This window comes from Podarcis cretensis, assembly GCF_951804945.1.
Source record: "Podarcis cretensis genome assembly, chromosome: 11".
NCBI lineage: Eukaryota > Metazoa > Chordata > Lepidosauria > Squamata > Lacertidae > Podarcis > Podarcis cretensis.
In genome coordinates this window covers 10,470,990-10,494,179 of record NC_137180.1, presented here as the reverse complement: position 1 = coordinate 10,494,179, position 23,190 = coordinate 10,470,990, and the positions used below count along the sequence as shown (strand labels likewise).

Genomic DNA, 23,190 nt, shown 5'->3' with positions numbered 1-23,190 from the left:
ATAATTGAGAAGATCTATTTGGGGCACCAACTTTGGTCTTGCATAGGGCACCAGATCATGAAAGATTGTCAAAGTCTGCCCCTGAATAAGCATCTACTATCAACTCTCAGTTCCTAAGGCTCTTGGGGGAAACCATGATACTGCTTTAAATGTATGCGTTTGTCTGCTACCAAGTATGGGTCTGCTATTTCCTCCATCTTTGTAATGCACGTATCTGCAGTGTGGTTGTTTGTTCATGTGTAAGATGCGTGCACTGGGCCCCCCAAAAACTGAACCACCCATGCTGTATGGCTTGAAGCCCCAAAATGAAGCCACATTAATTTCACTCTGCAGTCTCTTAAATTGCTTAACTACATCCTTATACAGTTATAGTGCAGGATGGCTGATTGAGTTTAGCTCAAATTGTTTCCTCAATGTAATGGTACAAAGAACATGAATTCACTCTTTTCCCAATGTTTGCCATATTAAACAACAGTGACATTACTTTGCCTTCTGTTCCTTTCTTGTGAACTGCCATAAAATAACAATGATGCAGTAACCTCAGAGGGTCGTGGAGCCGATAAACAACACTGTGCTGAGTTTTAGTAATTCAATGTGGAACCTTAGCAGCTATAATGAGAGCCTTGTGGGATCTTGATGTTCCAAAATCAAGAAGGTTACACAGCAAACAGACAGTTGAATCAGAAACTGAAAAAGACATCTGAATTGCTAACTGACTGGGATGGTGATAAATTGCAGAGGGCGGGGAAAGAACGATGCATTTTGAGTAGTCACTGCCAAAAAAATAATAATAACTTTTTGTTCCTGGTCATCTCCCATGGAAGCAGTCACAAGACTTTTAGTTAGATGTGAGGGAAGACTGTTGTTTTCACATTGACCCGAACATTTCCCATACTCTATGAAGAATATGCTACTCAACATTTCCAAGGTTTCGTTGCTCATTTGAGTATTGTGGAACTAGAACTTGATGGTTTTTTGGGATTGGGAGGGGAATTAATGCCCCCATTTCCTTTATATTATGCAGTGAAATGTATCACTTGTATGAAACAGGGGACATGCTGTGCTGTGTCATGATTGCATTAGTACAGCCCAGCCCAGAGGCTACTTGTGCAGATAATAATAATAATAATAATAATAATAATAATAATTTGAATGAATACAACTTAAAAACAAGATTAAAATACAACATTAAAATATTGAAACAATAAAATATTAAAATGCAGCCTCATCAAAGGAGGAGAAAGGAAAAAGGAAAAAGAAAGAGGGGGAGGGAATCAAATTGGCTCCAAGCCAAAGGCCAGGTGGAACAACTCTGTCTTACAGGCCCTGCAGAAAGAATTCAGATCCTGCAGGGCCCTGGTTTCATGAGGCAGAGCGTTCCCACCAGGCTGGAACCAGTGTTGAATAGGCCCTGGCTCTGGTTGAAGCTAATCTAACTTCCTTAGGGCCCGGGACCACTAGGGTGTTGCTATAAGAGCCAGTGTGGTGTAGTGGTTAAGAGTGGTGGACTCGTAATCTGGTGAACCGGGTTTGATTCCCTGATCCTCCACATGCAGCTGCTGGGTGACCTTGGGCTAGTCACACTTCTCTGAAGTCTCTCAGCCCCACTCACCTCACCTTTTTTGTGGGGGAGGAAGGGAAAGAAGAATGTTAGCCGCTTTGAGACTCCTTCGGGTAGTGATAAAGCGGGATATCAAATCCAAACTCTTCTTCTTCTTGAGGCTCTCTGTGGGGCATACCGGGAGAGGTGGTCCCATAGGTACGAGGGTCCTAGGCCATGAAGGGCTTTAAAGGTCAAAAGCAGCACCTTAAATCTGACCCTGTACTCCACCAGGAGCCAGTGCAGCTGGAAAAGCACTGGGTGAATATGCTCCCATGGCAGAGACCCCATGGCATTCTGCACCCGCTGGAGTTTCTGGGACAGCTTCAAGGGCAGCCCTGTGTAGAGCGAATTACAGTAGTCAAGCCTGGAGGTGACCGTCTCATGGATCACTGTGGCCAGGTCGGGTCGGGAAAGGTAAGGGACAGATAGGTAACTGTATTCTTAGGCATCATACCAATAATAGTGTTGCACCCAGATCTCTGATTGGTACAATGTTCCAGGGGTTCTGGGTGCTTACCCAGGGTTTGGTTTCCTTGGAATGAGGGACAGTGTAGAACTGTGGTGTCTGTATGATATATTGTTTATTTACACATATATGCAACCTGAGTTGCAGTGGAAGGGCTCACAGTTCTAAGACCCCAGAAGGTATTGCCTCTCCCGTAGTTGCAGACTTGGAGCCAAGTAAAAATCAAGCATGGCTCTGTCTTTCTGGCTTCTGCCTGGGACACCGCCCCCGCCGCCCCCAAAAACAAAGAAAACTCAGCCACCCAACTTTAAATGAGGATTTGTGCCTGGAAAGCATGGCACACAAGGAAGTCTGGATGAGCCCCAAGTGGCAGTCAAACAAATGATAAATTAATATTCTGGGAAGTAAAATCCCACAACTGGCATGCGGCTACAGAAAGGACCTCTTGCATGTCTCAACCAACCAAACATCTACCAATGATGGGTTGCATAGAAGGGCTTTTCCATCACATTGCAGGGTGAAGACAGGTTGATATAATAGTATTATTATTAGTAGTAGTAGTAGTACCCCACCCATCTGACTGGATTTCCCCAACCACTCTGGGTGGCTTACAGCACATTAAAAAATTGTAAAACAACAGACATGATAAATTTCCCAATACAGGGTTGATGCAGGGTTGATATGGGATCATTTGAGTTTTTTGCTATAACCCAGGCTTCCTCAACCTCAGCGCTCCAGATATTTTGAGACTACAATTCCCAGCATCCCTGACCACTGGTCCTGCTAGCTAGGGATCATGGGAGTTGTAGGCCAAAAACATCTGTAGTGCTGAAGTTGAGGAAGTCTGCTCTAACCAATCAATTTGGTTTTCTAATATCAATCCAGGGAAAGCTGTATTTTTTGGAATATAGCCAATCCTGTTTATGTCGTTTGGGTCAGAATTGATTCTGGTTGGTTTACTGTTCAGATTAAGGAAACTAAAAAAAATTGCAGGGGGTATGTTTGCCTTGTCAAGGAAAAGAAATAAAATAGAATACAAACCAACACCGCTGAGAAGTGCTAACTGTCTGCCTGTCAGCCAATAAAATACATAATTTATATAATCTACCAACTTCAAACCGGAAAGGTACATCAAAGCAAGGGTTTGAAAGGACCATACTTGAAAGCAGGAAATTGTAATGTGTTTAGATGACTGTTAAATGTATGCGCAGTCATGCTCTTTTATTGTAGGTATTAGGTGTTATATATAAAATTAAGAGCATCCTATGTGTACAGTCCATAGATTTAAAGCAGGTTATACTGATGTCTTGCTTTGACATACAAATCTCTGCGTGTTTCAAACCCATTATGAATAAAAACCACTGCTCAAGTTCAAAATTTCTGGTGTTAAAAAGACAGCCTGCAACAGACGGAATGTTTGATGTCATTGTGTGAGGCCATTTGAGTAAATAATGGATTCAGTTCTAATATGTTTGAATGTAAATGACCAATTTGTGTTTGACTGCTTATTAATTGTTCAGAGTCACTTAACATTTTGTGGTGGAAAATTTGAAACATTAATGATAAATAACAATTAACATGTCAAATTCAGGATTCATTCAATATGGTAATATAATAGAAATGTTTTAAAGCTCATTATGGCATTAATAATTGACCTCACATTGTTGCTAACACAGAAACCATTTTATTTTGTGATTTAATATTGTATGCCGGTCTTTTTGAAACTTCAACTTCTTAGTGTGTGTTCTCTGCTCTATAAACAACTTCCTGAGAGTAAGCCTTGCTGAACTCCATGCAGATGTTCATAGGATCATGTGGTTAAGCTCCTGCTCCATCATTTTATACACACACACACACACACATACTTTATTGGTGTTTTTTTAACATATCATTTCCAACAATCATATAACATACCGTAACCTCTTCTCTTATACAATGCTTTAGACTTCCGTCAACACCTCTGATGATTTTCCGTTCTTTATCACTTATTCTGCATTTCTTAATTGCTCTATTACTCTTAATTATCATTAACTAATAATTCTCGTCATAGTCTTTCTTGCAATATTTCAGATAGTCCTCCATACAAAACTTCCTGCAGTCCTACTAGCGTAATCTGTTCATTACCATTACTTTTCAAATATTTACTCCAGTCTTCTAAGAATCTCTGGTCCCACAGGTTTCAAATCCTTCCTGTTAATTTACCCCATCATCCTTTTTAGTGAACAAAGCATAACCACTACTGAGAATAAAACTACTTCCAAATAGGCATGATTATAGTGCATCCTGCCTCCCTGTGAGCAAAGTTTTGTTTTGGTTATTAAATTATTACAAGGTGGGGGGGGGGGGGCAGACAGAAAGCATGAAGCCTGGTGCAAAATCCAATAGTGAGATACCCACTAACAGTGCCCCTGCTTCCAGGCTGCAATTTTCTTTTCAGTACTGTACACAGAAGTCCAATTAATGTTAACAATGTCTTACAGAACAAGACACATTTGTGGGTCAAGTAATAATGGGTAGAGCTGTACAGTCCATTGTGTAAAATCCAGGGATGCCCTGACAAGGTGTATTAATAGATTCCATCCAAAAGCCTAATGGCTTTCAAGATCCCTTGCCTGCCCACTCCCTTCCTGACCTCAATGTGAAATGCTGCTGTCCTAGATTTGCTGCAGTCATTCTTTCTTCTTCTGCCCCCTTCAAACTCAGTGTTGCTGCCATGCATTTTATTCTTTGCTGCAAGCCTCACGTTCATGGCCTGTTCTCCTTGTTTTGACAACACGCAGCTTCTACTATCATTAGACTATATGTGAGGTCATTGCCCAGTCCAGATTTCATGTGCCAACTGGGGATTCCTAGGAAAGCAATCAGTAAGTGATTGCTTCCCTCCCCTTTCTGCATTGTCTAAGCTTTCATTTGGGTTCTGTAGGCAAATGATCTCATTGAAGTATACGGGGCATAGCTGTCAACTTTCAGATTTGAAATTAAGGGATCAGCAGCCTCGAAAATAAGGGATCAGCAGCCTCACCTGTCTCCCGGAGTTAGTCTACGGGATATCTAACAATCCGGGATAGCAGTGGGATGCAGCAGGAAATGGCGCTGGAATAGGGGTAAAAAGGTAAAGGTAAAGGGACCCCTGACAATTAGGTCCAGTCGTGACTGACTCTGGGGTTGCGGCGCTCATCTCACTTTATTGGCCGAGGGAGCCGGTGTTTGTCCACAGACAGCTTCCGGGTCATGTGGCCAGCATGACTAAGCCACTTCTGGCGAACCAGAGCAGCGCACAGAAACGCTGTTTACCTTCCCGCCGGAGCAGTACCTATTTATCTACTTGCACTTTGACATGCTTTCAAATTGCTAGGTTGGCAGGAGCAGGGACCAAGCAACAGGAGCTCACTCTGTCGCGGGGATTCGAACCGCTGACCTTCTGATTGGCAAGTCCTAGGCTCTGTGGTTTAACCCACAGCGCCATCTGCGTCAGAATAAGGGAATTTCCCACAAAAAAGGGAAGGTTGACAGCTATGTTACAGGGTCATTTCTTGGTCTTGGAGGACCCTGGGCAGTGTGTCTTCTGCCAAGTCACTTCCTCCATCTGTTATACCTCCTCCATCCCTTGGTCCTGGTGGGATCACCTGGCAGTCAGTGGATCCAGTCTGCTGACACTTCTCTAAATGTTAAAGAAAAAGAAGAAATGAATGGAGCCTGGAATCTGGCTCTGCCAGGATGTTGGGCCCCTGGCAGCTGACCGAATATGCCAAGTCCTAAAAATATAATTGCACATTCCTAAATTTATCTTTTTTGATTCAAGAACCCTCCACCTGCTTTGAGGATAAGAAAGACACATGGACACAGTATATTAGGTTAATGGGCTAAAAAAGGCCACAACTATATTGATTACAGTATGTGAGAGGTATTGGCTTAGGCATTGGATAAAACAACAGAGCGTGACTCCACCTCCTCAGGGAGGGGTGAGTCTAGCAAGGGTTAACCACCAGTGGGAGGAGCCTGTTGATGCAAATACAACTAAAAGCCATGTCCCTAGCCACCAGCAAGGGCGTCAGACAGGATCCACAACCGCCTGATTCCTTTACCGGAATACCCATAAAATGGAGGGGTAGGCGATGGCCACACCCTGCCCTCCAACACACAACCATATTCCAATGCCTAACCGCCAATACCCAAAAGTTGTGACGATTTGCTACAAGGTAGGCGAAAAACCAAGTGGCCAGTGCCAATTTGCCAGTTGGATAAAAATTCCTACCAGGCCCCTTGGTCAACCAAGGCAACCAACCACAGGTCCATAGCAATGTCAAGAACCAAGCAATAAACTATGGTAGGGTGGGTGGGTGATCCAATGAGAAGCAGCAGCACAATGGCTAGGAAATGCTGCCGTGGCCACATTCGAGTGACTAAACCCCACCCTCAAGCCTCCAGCTGATTGGCTGGCCACCTGGGGGTGTGGTGCAGCAGCCGGAGCAGCTGGGCAGGTTCCGCCCCCTGCCAATGCAGGAAACGGCTCCCGCTCACAACTCCTCCCCTCCTTGAGGAGGAGGGGCTTTGTCATAGTTTTAAAAAAACATTTCTTCATTTGACTTTTTTCCCCAGTTTTAGAACAGCACCCAGAACATACTAATGATGAAATCCCTCATTGGTTTTCACGAGAAGCAGATTCATTCATTCGCATACAACAAAGTTTTTTTTTTTGTTTTGTTTTTTGTTTGCAGGCATAGTTCCAATTTGGAGTTTTGCCTGATTTTATTCCCTTGCTGGATGCTACCCGCCTTCCCATTGGGAGGCACCTCTGAAATAAAAGCCCACAAAATGCATTTAAACCGAGTGTTTTGCCACCCATAGTTCTTTTCTTAAGGCACCCTGCAATGCCAAAGGTATTTCTGTAGAACTAATAATTGATTTCAAAGAGGAGTCCTGCTTCCAATATGATTGGAAAATGAGTTTGGCTAATTGAAGAGCAGGCATCAATCATCACGTTTACTTGGACACTTTTTTTGGCCCTTGTAGTCAGCGCAACATGAATCATAAATCACATTTATGCTCCATGCCATGCCATTGATTTCAGTTATATCCATCAAGTAAGTGCAAGTGCTGGACAGAATGTTTGAAAGGTTAAACTTAAAGCTTTATATAGTAACACCTCTTAGGAGTTTTCATTTTCAGATATGAAGCTCATATTCTTCTGCTTGATTGTCGTAAGAACTTTTTTTGGGGGGAGGGGATTACTTTGACCACATCTTATGGAAACCATTTTCAGTCTGAGTGCAAACAGTAGCCTTCACTTACTAAACATCATTAGGTGTTACCCATCTTACATTGTGTTTGCATCTATTGGGCTAGATGTGCAAACTGTTAAATTAAATAGAGAAATGTTCACTGATTTCTTTTCTGCGGAGCCCAGCCCATTTTAGAGTCCAGATCCCCCCCCCCAAAAAAAAACGGATGGTAAAGATAATAATAATAATACCTTCATTGTCAGTGTACAACCTGTGTACAGTGAAATTAACCAAGCCTCCCCCCCAAACAATCAATTTCATTGCACTCTGTGTGCTTGTCGCATATCACACCAACCCCAAAAGTCAGTTGCACTATATTATTTTCTGTTTGATCAGCCTAACAGCCCACAGATAGAAACTGTTTTTTAGCCTGTTGGTATGACTTCTATACCTCCTGCCCGAGGGTAGAAGATTAAAGTGGTGCTGGCCGGGGTGTGAATCGTCCCTGAGAATTTTTCTCGCTCTCCTAAGGCAAGGATCCCTTGCGATGTCATCTAGCGGGCTCAGGGGACAGCCCATGATATCATGTGCTGAGTTCACCACTCTCTGTAAAGACTTTCTGTCCGTGGCTGTCAAGCCAACGTACCACACAGTGATACAATGTGAGAGGACACTTTCTATTGTGGACCGGTAGAAGGAGGTCATCAATTGTTGTTTAACATTGTTCTTTCGCAAGACCCTGAGGATATATAACCACCTGAGTTATATTGTTTTTCCAAGTGAGATCTTCACTAAGGTAAACTCCCAGGAATTTAAAGGAAGAGACTCTCTCCACACAACCACAAGATAGAGCTCTGAAGAGATTCTATAGTGAGATGGACTTTGAAAATCTCTCATCTTTATTGCTTCTTGAATTTAACAACATTTGTATCTTCTTAAAGGTTTCAGTCACTTCTATTTCAGACAAATCAGTTCTGCCAAGTGTTCTGACAGGGATTGGACTGGGATGAAGTTGCCCATAATCCTAACCCTGCCCTGAGTTCAGAAGTGGGGATAAGTTGGCGAGATTCATTTGACAACAGAAGAAACTGATCCTTTAATGTCATCAGCAAAGCACTGTGGAATACCCTGATAAGCATACACCTTACGTTCCAACTTTTTAATACCTACTGAAATCTTTTCTATTCCACCCGTCCTATGTGGGCAATTAAGAATCCTTCTACAACAATTAGCTGATTTTTGACTTAAACTCTTGATATTGTTTTTATGGTATGGCTTTATGTACACTCTTTATTCAGATTATCCAAAAATAAACTTTTGCAGAAGTTCTTTTAATATTAATACTTAAACAAATATTTTCCACACCTATATTAGTAGGCAATATAAAATGCATTGACTAGTACTCTATACTATTGAGCTTGTACTAGATGGATTGGCTTCTTAATCTGTATGACATAAAATCAGTTTTCCTACTTGCTGAAACAATCCTTTAACTAAAGGTTTATTCTAGTTCAAGAACCAATTAGACAAATCATTAGGCTGTTTTCCACTTTCTTACTGAAGGCTTATTACATTTGTATACTCAGTGTCTATATTGCACGTATTTGTGGTATAAAGTTACACTAACTTAACTATCTGCCCCCCCCCCATAAATTAGTTTCCTGCAGCTAATATATAACTTACAGTAGAAGAGCTGAAGTCATTATTTTTAACAAAGGAAATTAATCTTACCATTATTCCACAAGATGAAGAAAATAAGTTTATACCATGCTTTCCACACATTTTCAATGTGGTTTCGGTAACCCAAAAGTCTAAACTGTCTTTACTCTTTCTAGCACCAACTGAAGTGACGTTTTCATTTGATGTGGGAAATGGGCCAAATGAAATCACAGTGCAGTCCCCCTCTTCCTTAAATGACAACCAGTGGCACTATGTGAAAGCTGAAAGAAACATCAAAGAGGCATCACTGCAAGTAGATCAACTCCCTCAAAGAACTCACACAGCTTCATCCGATGGGCATATCCGTTTGCAGCTCAATAGCCAGCTCTTTGTTGGTAAGTCTACTTTTCCAGAAATATTTCCTAAGCGTTGACAAGGAACGGTAAACTGCTTCATATAAGAGAGCCATTTGTGTTGTTAGTAAGGTGATAAATAGATAAACATTAGGAATATGAGCATTGGGGTAAGAAAATTCCAGGGTTTGTTGGAGAAACTGATCATCTAGATTTTTTTTTTCAGTCAAGCTTTCAACTTGGTTTTTGGCCGAAAACATTATGCATCATGTAGGTTGATGACAGGTTGAACTAGGAGGCAGATAGGTATAAGACAGTGACCTTGTTTCTCCTGGGTGTTTCAGCTGTGACCATGATATCCTTCTGGGCCATTTTGCAGGGATAGGGATTGAAGGTGCAGTATTGTACAGCTGCTTCTCATTACTGCATGATAGGACCCAGCAGATGATCCTGGGGTACTTTGGCTTTGCCCTTTTTCTAGCCGTCTGTGGGATTCTATAACGTTCCATCTTGTCCTCTGTGCTGTTCAATGTCTACATGAAATCACTGGGAGAAGTCATCTACAAGATGATACCCAGCTCCATCCCACTTCTGCATCTGATCTTAGGGAGAAAGTGGAAACGGCCGTGTTCATCTGTTGTAAATAATTGAAGGGGACGTTAAGAAATGAATTCAAATTCAGACAAGTCTGAAAAATGAATGGTACTGCACTGATTCGAGTGCAGAAGTACAGCCTGTCATGAATAGGCCTGCATTGCCTCTGAAAGATCATTTCTACAGTTTGAAGGTGTCAGTGGTGAAAAGTGCCTTTTCCCATTTTGTCTGATACACCAGCAATGCCCTTATCTCATGAAAGAAGACTTCACCACAGGAATTCATGTGTCATTTACTTCCAGGTTAGACTATTGGAATTCTTCTTTGGTGATCACTCATAGCTGAGTAAGATTGTCTTCCATGAACACAGTTTTAACAGTGAGTCCATAGGGGACTGTGGAGGCCAGTTCAGGATCCGCATGTCCTTCCACAGTGGGGACATAGGTTTCCAGGCAGGAGTTGATCACGGTGAGGGTTTGCCAAGTGTGCCTTCCGCTTAGCTCATTTTTCCATTTTGTCCTGAGTTCTTTTAGGCAGCCCAAGAGACCTTGAAGATTTCCTCATTGACTAAAACTAAAAAACAGAGCGGAGACTCTTTTTAATGTTTTATTATCATAGAGTTGTAGCGTTGGAAGGGATCCTGAGGATCATCTAATTCAGTCCCTTGTATATGTAGCTGATTGAACCTGCAACCTTGGCATTCTCAGCACAGTGCTGATTTTAGAATTTTAGAAGTGTCCAAACAGATATAGAAATTCTACTGTCTGGTGTAAAGAATTACCGTATTTTTTGCTCTATAAGACTCACTTTTTCCCTCCTAAAAAGTAAGGGGAAATGTGTGTGCGTCTTATGGAGCGAATGCAAGCTGCACAGCTATCCCAGAAGCCAGAACAGCAAGAGGGATTGCTGCTTTCACTGCGCAGCGATCCCTCTTGCTGTTCTGGCTTCTGAGATTCAGAATACTTTTTTTCTTGTTTTCCTCCTCCAAAAACTAGGTGCGTCTTGTGGTCTGGTGCATCTTATAGAGCGAAAAATACAGTATGCCCTTTGCACATTATCCTTCTCTGGGTTTTCACTTCTTAAACTTTGTACAGAAAGGTCCTGTACTTTTGCTCTCTTCTTTGTGACGCTGAAAATAAACTGAAACATGATCCGTTATTGCCTCTGCAGCTGCTAGCCCCTCAAAGATCTATGCAATTGCTTCTTCAAATTCTCTGGAGGAAGACTGATGCAAAGTGACTGTTGCTTTCATTTAAAAACTCCAAATGATGCATTTTAAAAGTTTGACAGAAAAGAAATAGCAAATTACAGTTTCATACATTTAACGGGACTAAATGCACTTTTTCAAGCTAATACTGACAATTCTTCTCCTTTGAATAATGCTTGCTTGTTCAACTGTTATTCAGTTCAATAAATACTTACATTTTTGGTGCAAAATCAACCGTTTCCTGAAATTATTCAATCAGTGGTGGTTATTGACTATGGTTCCCTTCACTACCCTGAATTCCTGTGCTTTCAAAGCTTGGCCCCTAGCTTTTGATAGCTCCTAAACATATCAATCTCTTACCACAATGACAAGTCTGACATTCTACCCGCAATGCCACACTAAATTGTTCTCCCTGTGACCATATTCTTGCTCTCTAAGACACTTCAAACAAGTGCAGATCACACACTTCAGACGTGTGTATTCCATGAGGTGTAATTTGGGATCCCAAATTAAAATCTGGTTTAAGCTGAAAGCCTGGATAAACTGGAGAAGCATACGAAGAATTCTTGTCTTTTGACCCTTTCCTCCTTCTGACCAGTTCTCCCTTTTTGGAGGGCTGTTTTGCGGGCAGGAATCTGGGTCCTCGCAGTGACCCGGTAGTGGGCGGAGGAACGCAGCCTGCGTCAGCAGCATCACTGGCGGCGTCACACCCCTGGCCAGCCAATCGGATTTGCCTGGGGGTGTGGCTACGACAGTTTAAATAGAGGTGTGGCTGGGGAGGCAGTTTCCATTTTGGGATTTCCAATCCCACCCACCTTCTTTTCTTGCATGGTTTGACTATGGCCTTGCTATGACTTATGTCAGTCGCCTGGTTGTTGGGACCAGGTAGGAATTTTTCCACTTGGCAAAATTGGCACTAGCCATTTGGCTTTCGCCTCTAGCAGCAATTGTCACAATTTCATAAGGTTAGGCATTGGGTAAGCCTTATTATGGGAGGGGAGGTTGTTGCCTCTGCCTGCCCTTCTACGTTAAAGGGATCCGGGAGTGTGGTTCCTGTCCAAGGCCTGGGCATGGGCTAGGGCTATGCCACAACCCCAATGATAACCCGGGGCAGGGCTCAATTGATGTACATCGTAGCGCTCCCCCCTTCTGGTGGTTGACCCTTAAAGAGACTTCCTGCAGTCGGGCAGGAGTCAGTTATAGTCTTGCTTCACCCAACTGCCTAAGCCAAACCGCTCATAACTTGTTATGTATTGAGTTGAATAGGATCCAAAATGTAGCAGTCTGATCGGTCCTAGAACAATAGGATTCAGAATGCAGTAGTCTGGTCCTAGAACAATAGGATTCAGAATGCAGCAGTCTGATTGGTCCTAGAACAATAGGATTCAGAATGCAGCAGTCTGATTGGTCCACAGGAGCCACCCAATCCAGCTCCAGGTGGAAGTGAATCCGCAACCTGATTGGCCTACAGGAGAATTCCAGAATTAGCCAATCACGTGGGGCCCATTGTGTAATTAATGTATATAAAGCAGACATTCTGGGGAAACTTCCATTCCTCCTCACCACTATGAGCTGAATAAAGAGCATGAAATCCACTCTCGACTCCAAGTATATTTCACATCTGTAATCAATAAAGTTGTGGCCTTATTTATCCCATTAACCCAATACAGTGGTACCTCGGGTTAGGAACTTAATTTGTTCTGGAGGTCCGTTCTTAACCCGAAACCATTCTTAACCTGAGGTGTGCTTTCGCTAATGGGGCCTCCCACTGCCACTGTGCCGCTGCTGCACGATTTCCATTCTTATCCTGGGGCAAAGTTCTCAACCCAAGGTACCACTTCAAGGTTAGCGGAGTTTGTAACCCAAAGCGTTTGTAACCCGAGGTACCACTGTATACTTGTGTTTGTGTATTTATTTCGGAGAGAGCTAGGGGGGTCCGGGGCCTTGCCACACAAAGCAGATCCACTCACTAGTCTCTAATCCTTCCTGTCCTAACAAAAGGAATGTAGCTCTGAAACCCCTTTCCTAGTCAACGGGCAAATTAGCCTGTTTTTATTGTGCTAAGGTCCCATAATACCCCCCTTTTACTTTTTGAATTATTTAAATTTTAATTAATCTTAAAAGTATTTAGAAAAAGGAAGGTGGCTGCACCGTAAATTGATAGGTGAAGTTTTATGTTTGAACTTACCACAGATAGATGCCCTTTTTGTGATTTAATACAGTAAACTTGTTTGGCCAACTTTGGAAGATTAATCCTAGTTTCTAGGTAGGGAACCATATGCACTGAAGAACTAATTTAACAGCTCGGCAACTTCAGTAGTAGTGAACAGGAAAATCTGGGACTTGATTTAGCTTCTAAAAGAACTTGGGGGTAGTTTTTGCTTTGTGTATGGCAGTTTTCATCTTTATGATGAAAACAGGAGGGAAACAGATTCTCCTTGCTTTCAAAACCAGGTGTGACCTCTTAAAAAAATTAATGGAAATGTATGGAGGACTGGTTTTCTTATTTAAAAATGTCAGTTATTTAGTAGCTTATTTCTCAAAGTATAAGGACTAGACCATGGGAACATATGGAAACTGAGATGATGATCATATATCTTAAATACTTGCCTGAACTCTTTTGTTTTCAGGTGATTTGTTATACCTCATAACATGCACATACATTTAGCTATTTTCATTAATTAAGTTGCTCAGAAGGAAACACTTCACAGTATTTTTTTCTGCTCAGATTAGGCACAGAGTTCCTAAGATTTTCACCAATTCTTCCTTCCCCTTAAACCATATGAAAATCTGCTCTTGGGCATTGGTGTGAGGAAGTGTTGATGCTGAGCAATTGTCTAGGGATTAGCTGTGTTATCTGTATGGTTGGTAGCAATGCTGGAGATTGTTAAAAACGCCTTTTGGGGAAAATAGCGGGGGAGTCTGTGCGTGACTTCTATGTCATTTGTTTAGCTGCTAATGGTGCTACTTTTTGGAGATTTGTTGTATTTTTGTCTTTGATTTTTATCTGTAATTTTTGTTATGCTTAAGAGAATATATTGTTTTCCTGTTAATCATGCCCTCTTAATTATGTATTTTTGCACTTGGCATTCATCTGTAATATTTTGATATGTTATAACATTCTATTTGATGACTTAAGTTATTTGATATTGAATTCAATTTAACTAAACAAATAAATAAGTTACAAGCCCAACTAAAATGTTGATAGCATGTAGGTTTGACTGGGCATGTCTTAGGAATTATTTTATTTCTAAACCCAGCCTCCCACTTTGTGACTGTCACTATTACTATTAATTAATACCAAGTCTCAATCTGGTGAAAAGGCATGTAACAACAACATCCATCCTATGATTCTATGTAGCAATCAGTACAATATTCAGGATCTTCCATTCAGAAAGACTTCCCCGTTCTTCTCAACAGAGGAAGTAGGAATCCAATTCATTGGTGATAGCAATGGAATCAAATTTTCCATTCCATTTTTTTATAGTATAAATGTTCCTTCAGATAACCGAACATATTGATAATAACAAATGGTGATACTCTTGTTCTGTGCTTCTGAACATCCCATGGTGATTGCAAATTATGGTTTCTGAAATTCAGGTCTATGGTATATTTACCAGTTGGTACTTATGGAAGTATTTAAAGTACACACAACAAGTTCAAGGACAAAGAATGAAATCCAGAGGAGGGAATAAGAAATAAGAAATAAGTTTCTAACATTTGTATATTCCCTTGCTCTCAGATAATTCCAATACATGCTCTTGCTTGCTCTCTGCTACTGTCCCAAAACCCTGTCTTTCATAAACTGTTTCGGGGGTTTGACAAGTGCCCAAGAAACTTTCAATATATGCACTGGAGTAGCAGTTATTTGTAAATATTTTTAGATATGCCCACATGCCAGAATGGAATGTTTTGAGATGTGGAGGTTATTACACATCAAGTCACTTCAATTTCCTAAAAAAAGCTTAAATGAATTTATTTCCACTGCAGGTGGGACAGCATCCAGGCAGAAAGGATTTCTGGGGTGTATTCGTTCTTTACAGCTAAATGGAGGAGCACTTGACTTGGAAGAGAGAGCAAAAGTAACCCCAGGTGTAAAACCAGGTTGCCCCGGACATTGTAGCAGCTACGGTAACTTATGTCACAATGGAGGAAAATGCAAAGAGAAATACAATGGATTCTCTTGCGACTGCACTTTCTCTGCTTACACTGGGCCATTCTGTAAGAAAGGCAAGCATGAACTGTAAATTTATTTTCTACGGAATATCAAACTCAAAATGTTAATACTAAGTTTTATGATTTTTTTGAATTTTTAAAACTTCTTAAATTGCTACATTACTAATGTATGGCTTTATTTATATGTTTTTAATACCAGGGTTGGTTAACCTTCTTTTGCCCAAGGGTTGCACTGATATACAACTGCTACTCCAAGGTGGTGGGCATGGCCAATGTATACCCTCATTTATAGGTAAAGGTAAAGGACCCCTGGACAATTAAGTCCAGTCAAAGGGTTGTGGCGCTCATCTCGCTTTCAGGCTGAGGGAGCTGGTGTTTCTCCACAGACAGCTTTCTGTTGTCATGTGGCCAGCATGACTTAACCACTTATGGTGCAATGGGACATCATACCAGAAACCAAAGTGCATGGAAACACTGTTTACTTTCCTACTGCAGTGGTACCTATTGATCTACTTGCACTGGCGTGCTCTTGAACTGCTAGGTTGGCAGAAGCTGGAACAGAGCAATGGGAGCTCACCCCGTCATGGGGATTTGAACCACCAACCTTCCAGTGAGCAAGCCCAAGAGGCCCAGTGGTTTAGACCACAGCACCACCCGCTCCCTACACCCTCAAGTCACTATGTGAGGGACAAATTTATTTCTAAATGCCATTTCTTTGCATGTTTTATCTGCAGTTTGGAACTCAATTTACAGTGGTTAGATCTGCCTTCAATTAGACTTAAAGTTGGCCAGGATTAGTATGAACATTGTGAACCACTTTGCTTAAGTTTGAAGATGTCAGCATTTGATCTGATGATTTAAACTTTCATACTCTCAATGCCCTTCAGTAGAAATCTAGTAATGAAATGGTAATGCATACTTAACAAACTTTTACACTCATTACAATGAGAACAACTTGGCTCCTCTTTACAAATATTGTGCCAAAGATAAGGGCAGTGGATGGGTACCTGAGGGCACAAAACGTCAGGCGCAAGCTGGTAGGGATGGTTTTACTCTTCCCTCAGTGTAGAGCCAACGCATGGAAAGAAATGATTTTACTTGGGTTTTTTTTGAAAAAGGCAATTAAAAAAGTGAATTTGCTGTTTTGGGAAATAAACGTGGGTGCAGTGTTCATTTGGCTTGACTTGCCAAAGCATTCAGAACGTTGCATTTATGGGTGGTATGCCAAAAGCTGTATTCACAGCTACCTTGTCACTACTTGATGGAGCTAGAAATTGGCAGGGGGAGGGCAATGGCATGCAACCACTGTATGCTGAGTGGCTGCTAAGAATAGGCCCTGACAATCATAGCTAATGTTTCAAATTACAGTGCAGGACAATTGCTATTCTAATTTTTCTTTCTCTTGGAAATGTAATTAATGTTGTGTTTTATTGTTTTCCTTTCAAAAAGGAATGACAACCTTCGTTTATTTCAGGATGATGCTAACAAAACACACAATTTGCGCATTGTTTCAGAGATCTCTGCATATTTCGGAGCAGGCTCTTCAGTTGTGTACAACTTTCAGGAATCTTACAGCTTGGCGAAGAACTCCAGTTCTCATGCTGCGTCTTTCCACCCGGATATGACGCTGAACAGAGAAGCAATCACTTTTGCCTTTCGAACGACGCGGATTCCAAGCTTACTCCTTTATGTAAGCTCCTTCTATAAAGATTACCTTTCCATTATTCTAGCCAAAAATGGTGAGTACGTCATTATGTATGCTTTGGCAAACTTAACATTACCATGAAATTTTTAAAGTTTTTAAGCAGCATGCTTCCTCTACATCCATTTCCTGTCTGCATATTAACAGAAATGACAGTGAGAAGTGTGGCTTCTCTGTTTCTTCTTACATTCATATCGGCAGTTAAGTAGGAAGACCTGTAGGGATGCGGGTGGCGCTGTGGGTTAAACCACAGAGCCTAGGACTTGCCAATCAGAAGGTCGGCGGTTTGAATCCCCGCGAAGGGGTGAGCTCCCGTTGCTCGGTCCCTGCTCCTGCCAACCTAGCAGTTCGAAAGCACATCAAGGTGCAAGTAGATAAATAGGTACCGCTCCGGCGGGAAGGTAAACGGCGTTTCCGTGCGCTGTTCTGGTTCACCAGAAGCGGCTTAGTCATGCTGGCCACATGACCTGGAAGCTGTACGCTGGCTCCCTCGGCCAATAAAGCGAGATGAGCGCCACAACCCCAGAGTCGGTCATGACTGGACCTAATGGTCAGGGGTCCCTTTACCTTTACCTTTAGGAAGACCTGTATGTTAATGATAACCCGATGGCTGAACAGATGTTTCTGGGTGCCAGTGGCATGTGGTCAGTGGGCTAGGGAGACTTGGCTAAATGTTCCTGGTAAATTACAGAAGCTTCAGCCCAGCTTAGGGAGGGAGGTGCGATACTCCAAAAGGGTCCAAGAGCCTTTCCACCACCTTCCCTAAGCCCACAGGGTTTGAGAATGGGGTAGGAGGGCTACGGCATCCTGTCAGAGGCCCGGCACCTCATCCCCAAAGCTGGGAAGCTTCTGCCTGGCTTGGGGATGGAGACACGATGCTCAAACATGCACAACATGACCCTTGCAAGCTGGCACCTCTGGCCATGAAAAGTTTCAGTGCATGCCACTGCTGGATGCTAATCCATGCACCCTGATGCCATCCAGGGCACATTTCCAAGTTATCATTCTGGGTTCTTTCCAAGGCTTTCTGAAAGGAGATGCTGGAATTGAGCCTCACATCTTCTGCACGCAAAGCATGCTTTCGGTCATGCAACTGAGGCCCTTCTTGTATTTTGAGTTATGTTTGTAATTTATTTATGCATTACATTTATCATCTACCTTTCTTCCAATAAGCTCTAGATCAGCCTTTCTCAACCTGTGGGTCCCCAGATGTTTTGAACTACAACTCCCATCACTCCTAGCTAGCAAGACCAGAGCTCAGGGATGATGGAGTTGTAGTCCAACAACATCTGGGGACCCACAGGTTGAGAACTGCTGCTCTAGATGGTGCACATGGTATTTCCGCTCCCCATTTTATTCTCACAGCAAGCCTGTGAAATACAAATAGGCAGAGAAACAGTGACTGGACCAAAAATATCCGATGAGCTTCATCACAGAGTGGGTATTGATACTGGGTGTCCCAGCTCATAGTCTGACATGCTACCCACTACATAACACTGCTAGCTTTTCCTATGGAGAGAGCAAAGCAGTGGTTGATAGATTGTGGCCTTATGATTTTCCCTGCAGACTGCCTTTTTGAGAGAGCAAAAGGTAAAGGTAAAGGTACCCCTGCCCGTACGGGCCAGTCTTGACAGACTCTGGGGTTGTGCGCCCATCTCACTTAAGAGGCCAGGGGCCAGCGCTGTCCGGAGACACTTCCAGGTCACGTGGCCAGCGTGACATCGCTGCTCTGGTGAGCCAGAGCCACACACGGAAACGCCGTTTACCTTCCCGCTGGTAAGCGGTCCCTATTTATCTACTTGCACCCGGAGGTGCTTTCGAACTGCTAGGTTGGCAGGCGCTGGGACCGAGCAGCGGGAGCGCACCCCGCCGCAGGGATTCGAACCGCCGACCTTTCGATCGGCAAGTCCTAGGCGCTGAGGCTTTAACCCACAGCGCCACCTGCGTCCCATTTGAGAGAGCAGGACAGTCCAATTTTTAAAAACTATGCTGCAGCTCTGGGCTTTTACACTGTGTTTTGGATTGTATTCATATTCATGAACACTCTGGATAATTATGGATTGTATCCACCTAACATAATCAGAGTTTAAATGAATAAAACCCAAGTTAGTTGTGTCCATTTATTTCAATAGGCCTACTCTAAGTAGAACTAACATGACAGAGTTAAACATGAAGGGTAATTTCCATATTTTCTATCTTGTGTCTCCTTCTTATTTAAAATATTCCTTGGGTAAGTAAATAAAATATTCTACCACCATCATTTTTCAGATGCATTTATGTAAACTGGAAACCAGGTATTTTGTATATGCCCCAGTCGTGAACATTGAAAACTAGGCGTTTTGTATATACCAGTCATGAAACTAAAATATCATTTCCCCAATTCCTTCAGGAAGTTTACAGATCAGGTACAAGCTGGATAGCCATCAAGCTCCTGACATCTTCAGCATCAATTTCAAAAGCATGGCCGATGGGCAGCTTCACCGTGTGAAGATTAGCAGAGAGGAAGAAAAGCTATTTGTGGAGGTAATGCAAAAAAATAAAAATAAAATAAAGACTGTCATCAAAGAGGACGAGCCCCAAAGCAAAATAAAATAAATAAATACAATATAGCATGTGGCCGTTGTATGTGTGTGTTGAGTGCTTATGTCGAGTGCCTCAGGAAGTAAAGCAAAACATAACAGACTCTTGCTGGGCAGAGGGAACCTTGGTAAAGTGATGTCTTTGATGTTTATCTTTCCCCGTTTAAAAAAAGGTCAAAGTCTCATTCACAGAGTATTGGCACCAAAATAAGAAAATCCTGATTCATGTCATCTTTCCAACTAATGACTATAGCAGGCTGAGATTGATAATTTATGTAGAACAGCAGGAAGCACAGAAGAACTGCAAGGTTTTCTTACCCCTATCAAACATTGCAATTTTAAAGGCTTAATGAAGAAAGGGAAGAACCTTGCTGGGTGGTGGTGTGGCTTTTCTCTTCTTTTACCTATAGTGTTTCCTGAACATCTTCTAATCGAGGTGTCCAATTCTCCTGTAATTAAAAATGGAGGCACATTTATATATTCTGTTTATATTCCACCCTTTATCACTCCCATTGATCACTCCGTCTGGCTACATCTTCACATACTATAAAAGCTGCACAGTATATTCTTTATATATAAAAAAAACCTAAGCTGATAAAATACAGCTCACCTGAGCTCCAGTTGCATTGCTGCTACTTGACAAAAGTTAGAGGAGTGAGGTACAGGGAGGGTGACATGGTTCAAACACACTGGCAGAGCCAATCCAACCTCTCTGCTGCTTTGCATCGTCCCCTCTTCATCCCAGTTTAAAAAGGGGGAAATGTCCCTGGCATGATACAATGCTGCTGTGAAGAACAGCTCATTTTATACTGTGGCACCTCCGATTATAGGGATGCGGGTGGTGCTGTGGGTTAAACCACAGAGCCTAGGACTTGCTGATCAGAAGGTCGGCGGTTTGAATCCCCACGACGGGGTGAGCTCCCGTTGCTCAGTCCAAGCTCCTGCCAACCTGCAGTTCGAAAGCATGTCAAAGTACAAGTAGATAAATAGGTACCACTCTGGCGGAAAGGTAAACGGTGTTTCCATGCGCTGCTCTGGTTTGCCAGAAGTGGCTTAGTCATGCTGGCCACATGACCCGGAACCTTTACCTTTACCTTTACCTCTGGTTATGGACACTTCTGGTTATGAACGCTTCAGGTTATGAGCGCCGCTAACCCGGAAGCAGCTGCTCCTGGTTGCGAACTTAGCCCCAGGATGCGAACGGAAATTGCGTGTCAGAGGTGCACGCGCGGTGGCAGGCCCCATTAGTGAAAGCGCTCCTCAGGATAAGAATGGTTCCAGCTTAAGAACGGACCTCTGGAACAAATTAAGTTCGTAACCAGAGGTACCACTGTACTGTCTTATTTTCGTAGGGCATGGATGTTCATGGGGAGGAGTCTGCATACTTTGTTCACCAAGGGGGGGAAATCATTTAGAAAACCACGACTGCAACCTTCTGTTGATTAATCAATTATATTAATTGTTTAGAAATCTTTGACCAAAAGGCATCCTAGTTTTAATTAGGCAACAGGATTGAATCCTTTAAATCCTTTAAAAAAAAGTGTTTGTGTTGTTGTTTATCTGGAGGGAGGTGTTTTGTTGTGTGAGTGCATTTCCATGCATCATCGTTTTTCTTCAGGGAAATTGGATGGTATCTTGGATCAAATACATGGCTTGACATCTCAATCTCTGGTCCAACTTTTGCCTTGCACTCAGTTTCTTGGGCAAGTCTTGTTTTGTGACTTTCCCACGGTCGCCATGTTGTCATTAGACATAATCAACGGTAGGCATTTTGTGGCAATACATGAAAAACAGTTTCCCAAATTTTGAAATTTGCCCATGGACCCCAAGATGTTACTAATAAATTCATATTTATTGTGTGTGAGAGAGAAGCTTTGACTTCTCCCAAATACTGCTTAAGAATTCCAGCCTCAGTTAGACCAGAGATTGGGTTGAGCAGGAAGAATGCATGTCTGCAAAGCAGCCTATGGTGTGAAATAGGCTTTTCACTTTTCTTTTTTAGAGCTGTCGTTAGTATACATTTTATGAAATCTATTGTAAACGAAAATATAAATCAGTTCTGTCTGTTTTTCAAAATGTATTATGACCCAAGACTTCTAGTTACCTCTGTGGAATATGCACTTCTACGGGGATTAATGAAAAAGTTACTTGGAAAATGTATTTATTCCTACCTCATTACACAGTTTCTAAGAGGACTGGAAGATTAGCTTGCATAAATCATATCTGAATGTGGTTGCATTGAACAAAACCTATTGTAGAAATGTCGCAATCAAAAAATATATTGGGCTAAGAGCTTGTGGAGCACAGATATGTGCTGTCATCAGCATTTGAAGGCAAGCAATTTATATAATAACACAGGGACTTTCATAGCATCGTAGGTAATTATTTCAAATTTTAAAAGTTCATTCTCAGATAAGTAAGAGCTTTTATGTTTGGTAGGTAAGACATTTTTGTCCTTTCATGAGGCTCGCCAATTATACTGTACTTACAGATGAATAGATAAGAACTACCCAAATGGATATTAAAAGAGCTGTTTATAAGTTGTCATTCCTTAAACAATCTCTTGGCCATAATAGCACAGTTTTAAAAAAAAAATTCAAAGAGAGGTCTATACAAAGTGGTTTACCTAACTGTTCCCTGTGTTTTAATAAATTTGATATTGCTTTAGTGTCATTCACTTAAGTTAATTGTATCATTGACAATTATTTCTTTTTCCTCCTCCTTACCATTTCAACTGTCCTACATCCAACTACGTTTTGCATCTCACTGAATAATATTGAAGATTGACCACAATGAAAGGATGAAATTCTTTCTTTCTTCGGATACACAATTCAATGCAATCAAATCGCTCACACTTGGCAAGATCCTAGGTAAGTACAGTGCAGTAGATTTTCCCTAAAAAAAATCTCTCTCTCTCTCTCTCTCTCACACACACACACACACACACACTAATGCTAATCTTGTTGAGAAACATTTCTTTCTCACATTTGATTAGGCAGAGAGTGACAATCAAGGTAGAAGCTTCATTCTTGTCAAAGTGCATACATGTAATCGCTGGTAAGTGCTCCTAGAAAGATGTGCACGTGGATTCCATTAAAAATAATTTCATACTTATCTTTTTTCCATTTTTGCAGTCAGGCATAACGAAACATGGCATTTTCTGTGCAGTCTAACAAAGAAAAGGCTAAATCACACTCATGTTATAGGCAAAAGAAAATAAGTTAATTGATCAAGCTGCAAAATGACATTCCTTTTGAATGATGCACCTTTGCAAATCATATCACAGAAGTTCTGTTTTCGAATATATTCATCTATGGAAGGAGATCAAGTAATGCAACTTGTGGTATAGCAAGGCCTCCCAGAATACACAAAACACATCATTCTGCTGTTTTATTTCAGGAGGAATGATCAGGACTCCTCAGGGGGTAGTGGTTTGAGAGTTGGATTTAGGTGGAAGAGGCTCGGGTTTTATAGAGTGTAAATATGGTAAAATATTATAGAATAGCTTGTCCTAAATATTTGCCTGTACATGAATACAGCTTGTAACTTTGTAATCTTTGATTTAGCTTTCGAAGCTCTTCTGAGAAGCAAGCAAACCATTCAGCCTGTAAAAAAGTCCAGTTTTACAA

The 23,190-nt window shown here is 41.8% G+C and overlaps 1 protein-coding gene across 7 annotated transcripts in view; it reads left to right on the top strand.

The window, feature by feature from the left end:
- Window positions 1-23,190, top strand: part of CNTNAP4 (contactin associated protein family member 4) — a gene marked incomplete at its 5' end in the record, with an annotated part of 290,283 nt that overhangs the window by 247,219 nt on the left and 19,874 nt on the right. For 6 of the 7 annotated variants that reach the window (XR_013843755.1, XM_079996016.1, XM_079996015.1 and 3 more), the window contains 5 exons: window positions 9,127-9,345; window positions 15,095-15,334; window positions 16,795-17,019; window positions 19,372-19,505; window positions 22,344-22,431. Coding sequence is in view for 6 of the 7 variants with exons in the window: in XM_079996016.1 (XP_079852142.1) it covers window positions 9,127-9,345; window positions 15,095-15,334; window positions 16,795-17,019; window positions 19,372-19,505; window positions 22,344-22,431 (906 nt within the window). Of the gene's footprint in view, window positions 1-9,126; window positions 9,346-15,094; window positions 15,348-16,794; window positions 17,020-19,371; window positions 19,588-22,343; window positions 22,432-23,190 lie in introns of those variants that run through there. The other variant, XM_079996020.1, reaches the window with a different exon arrangement.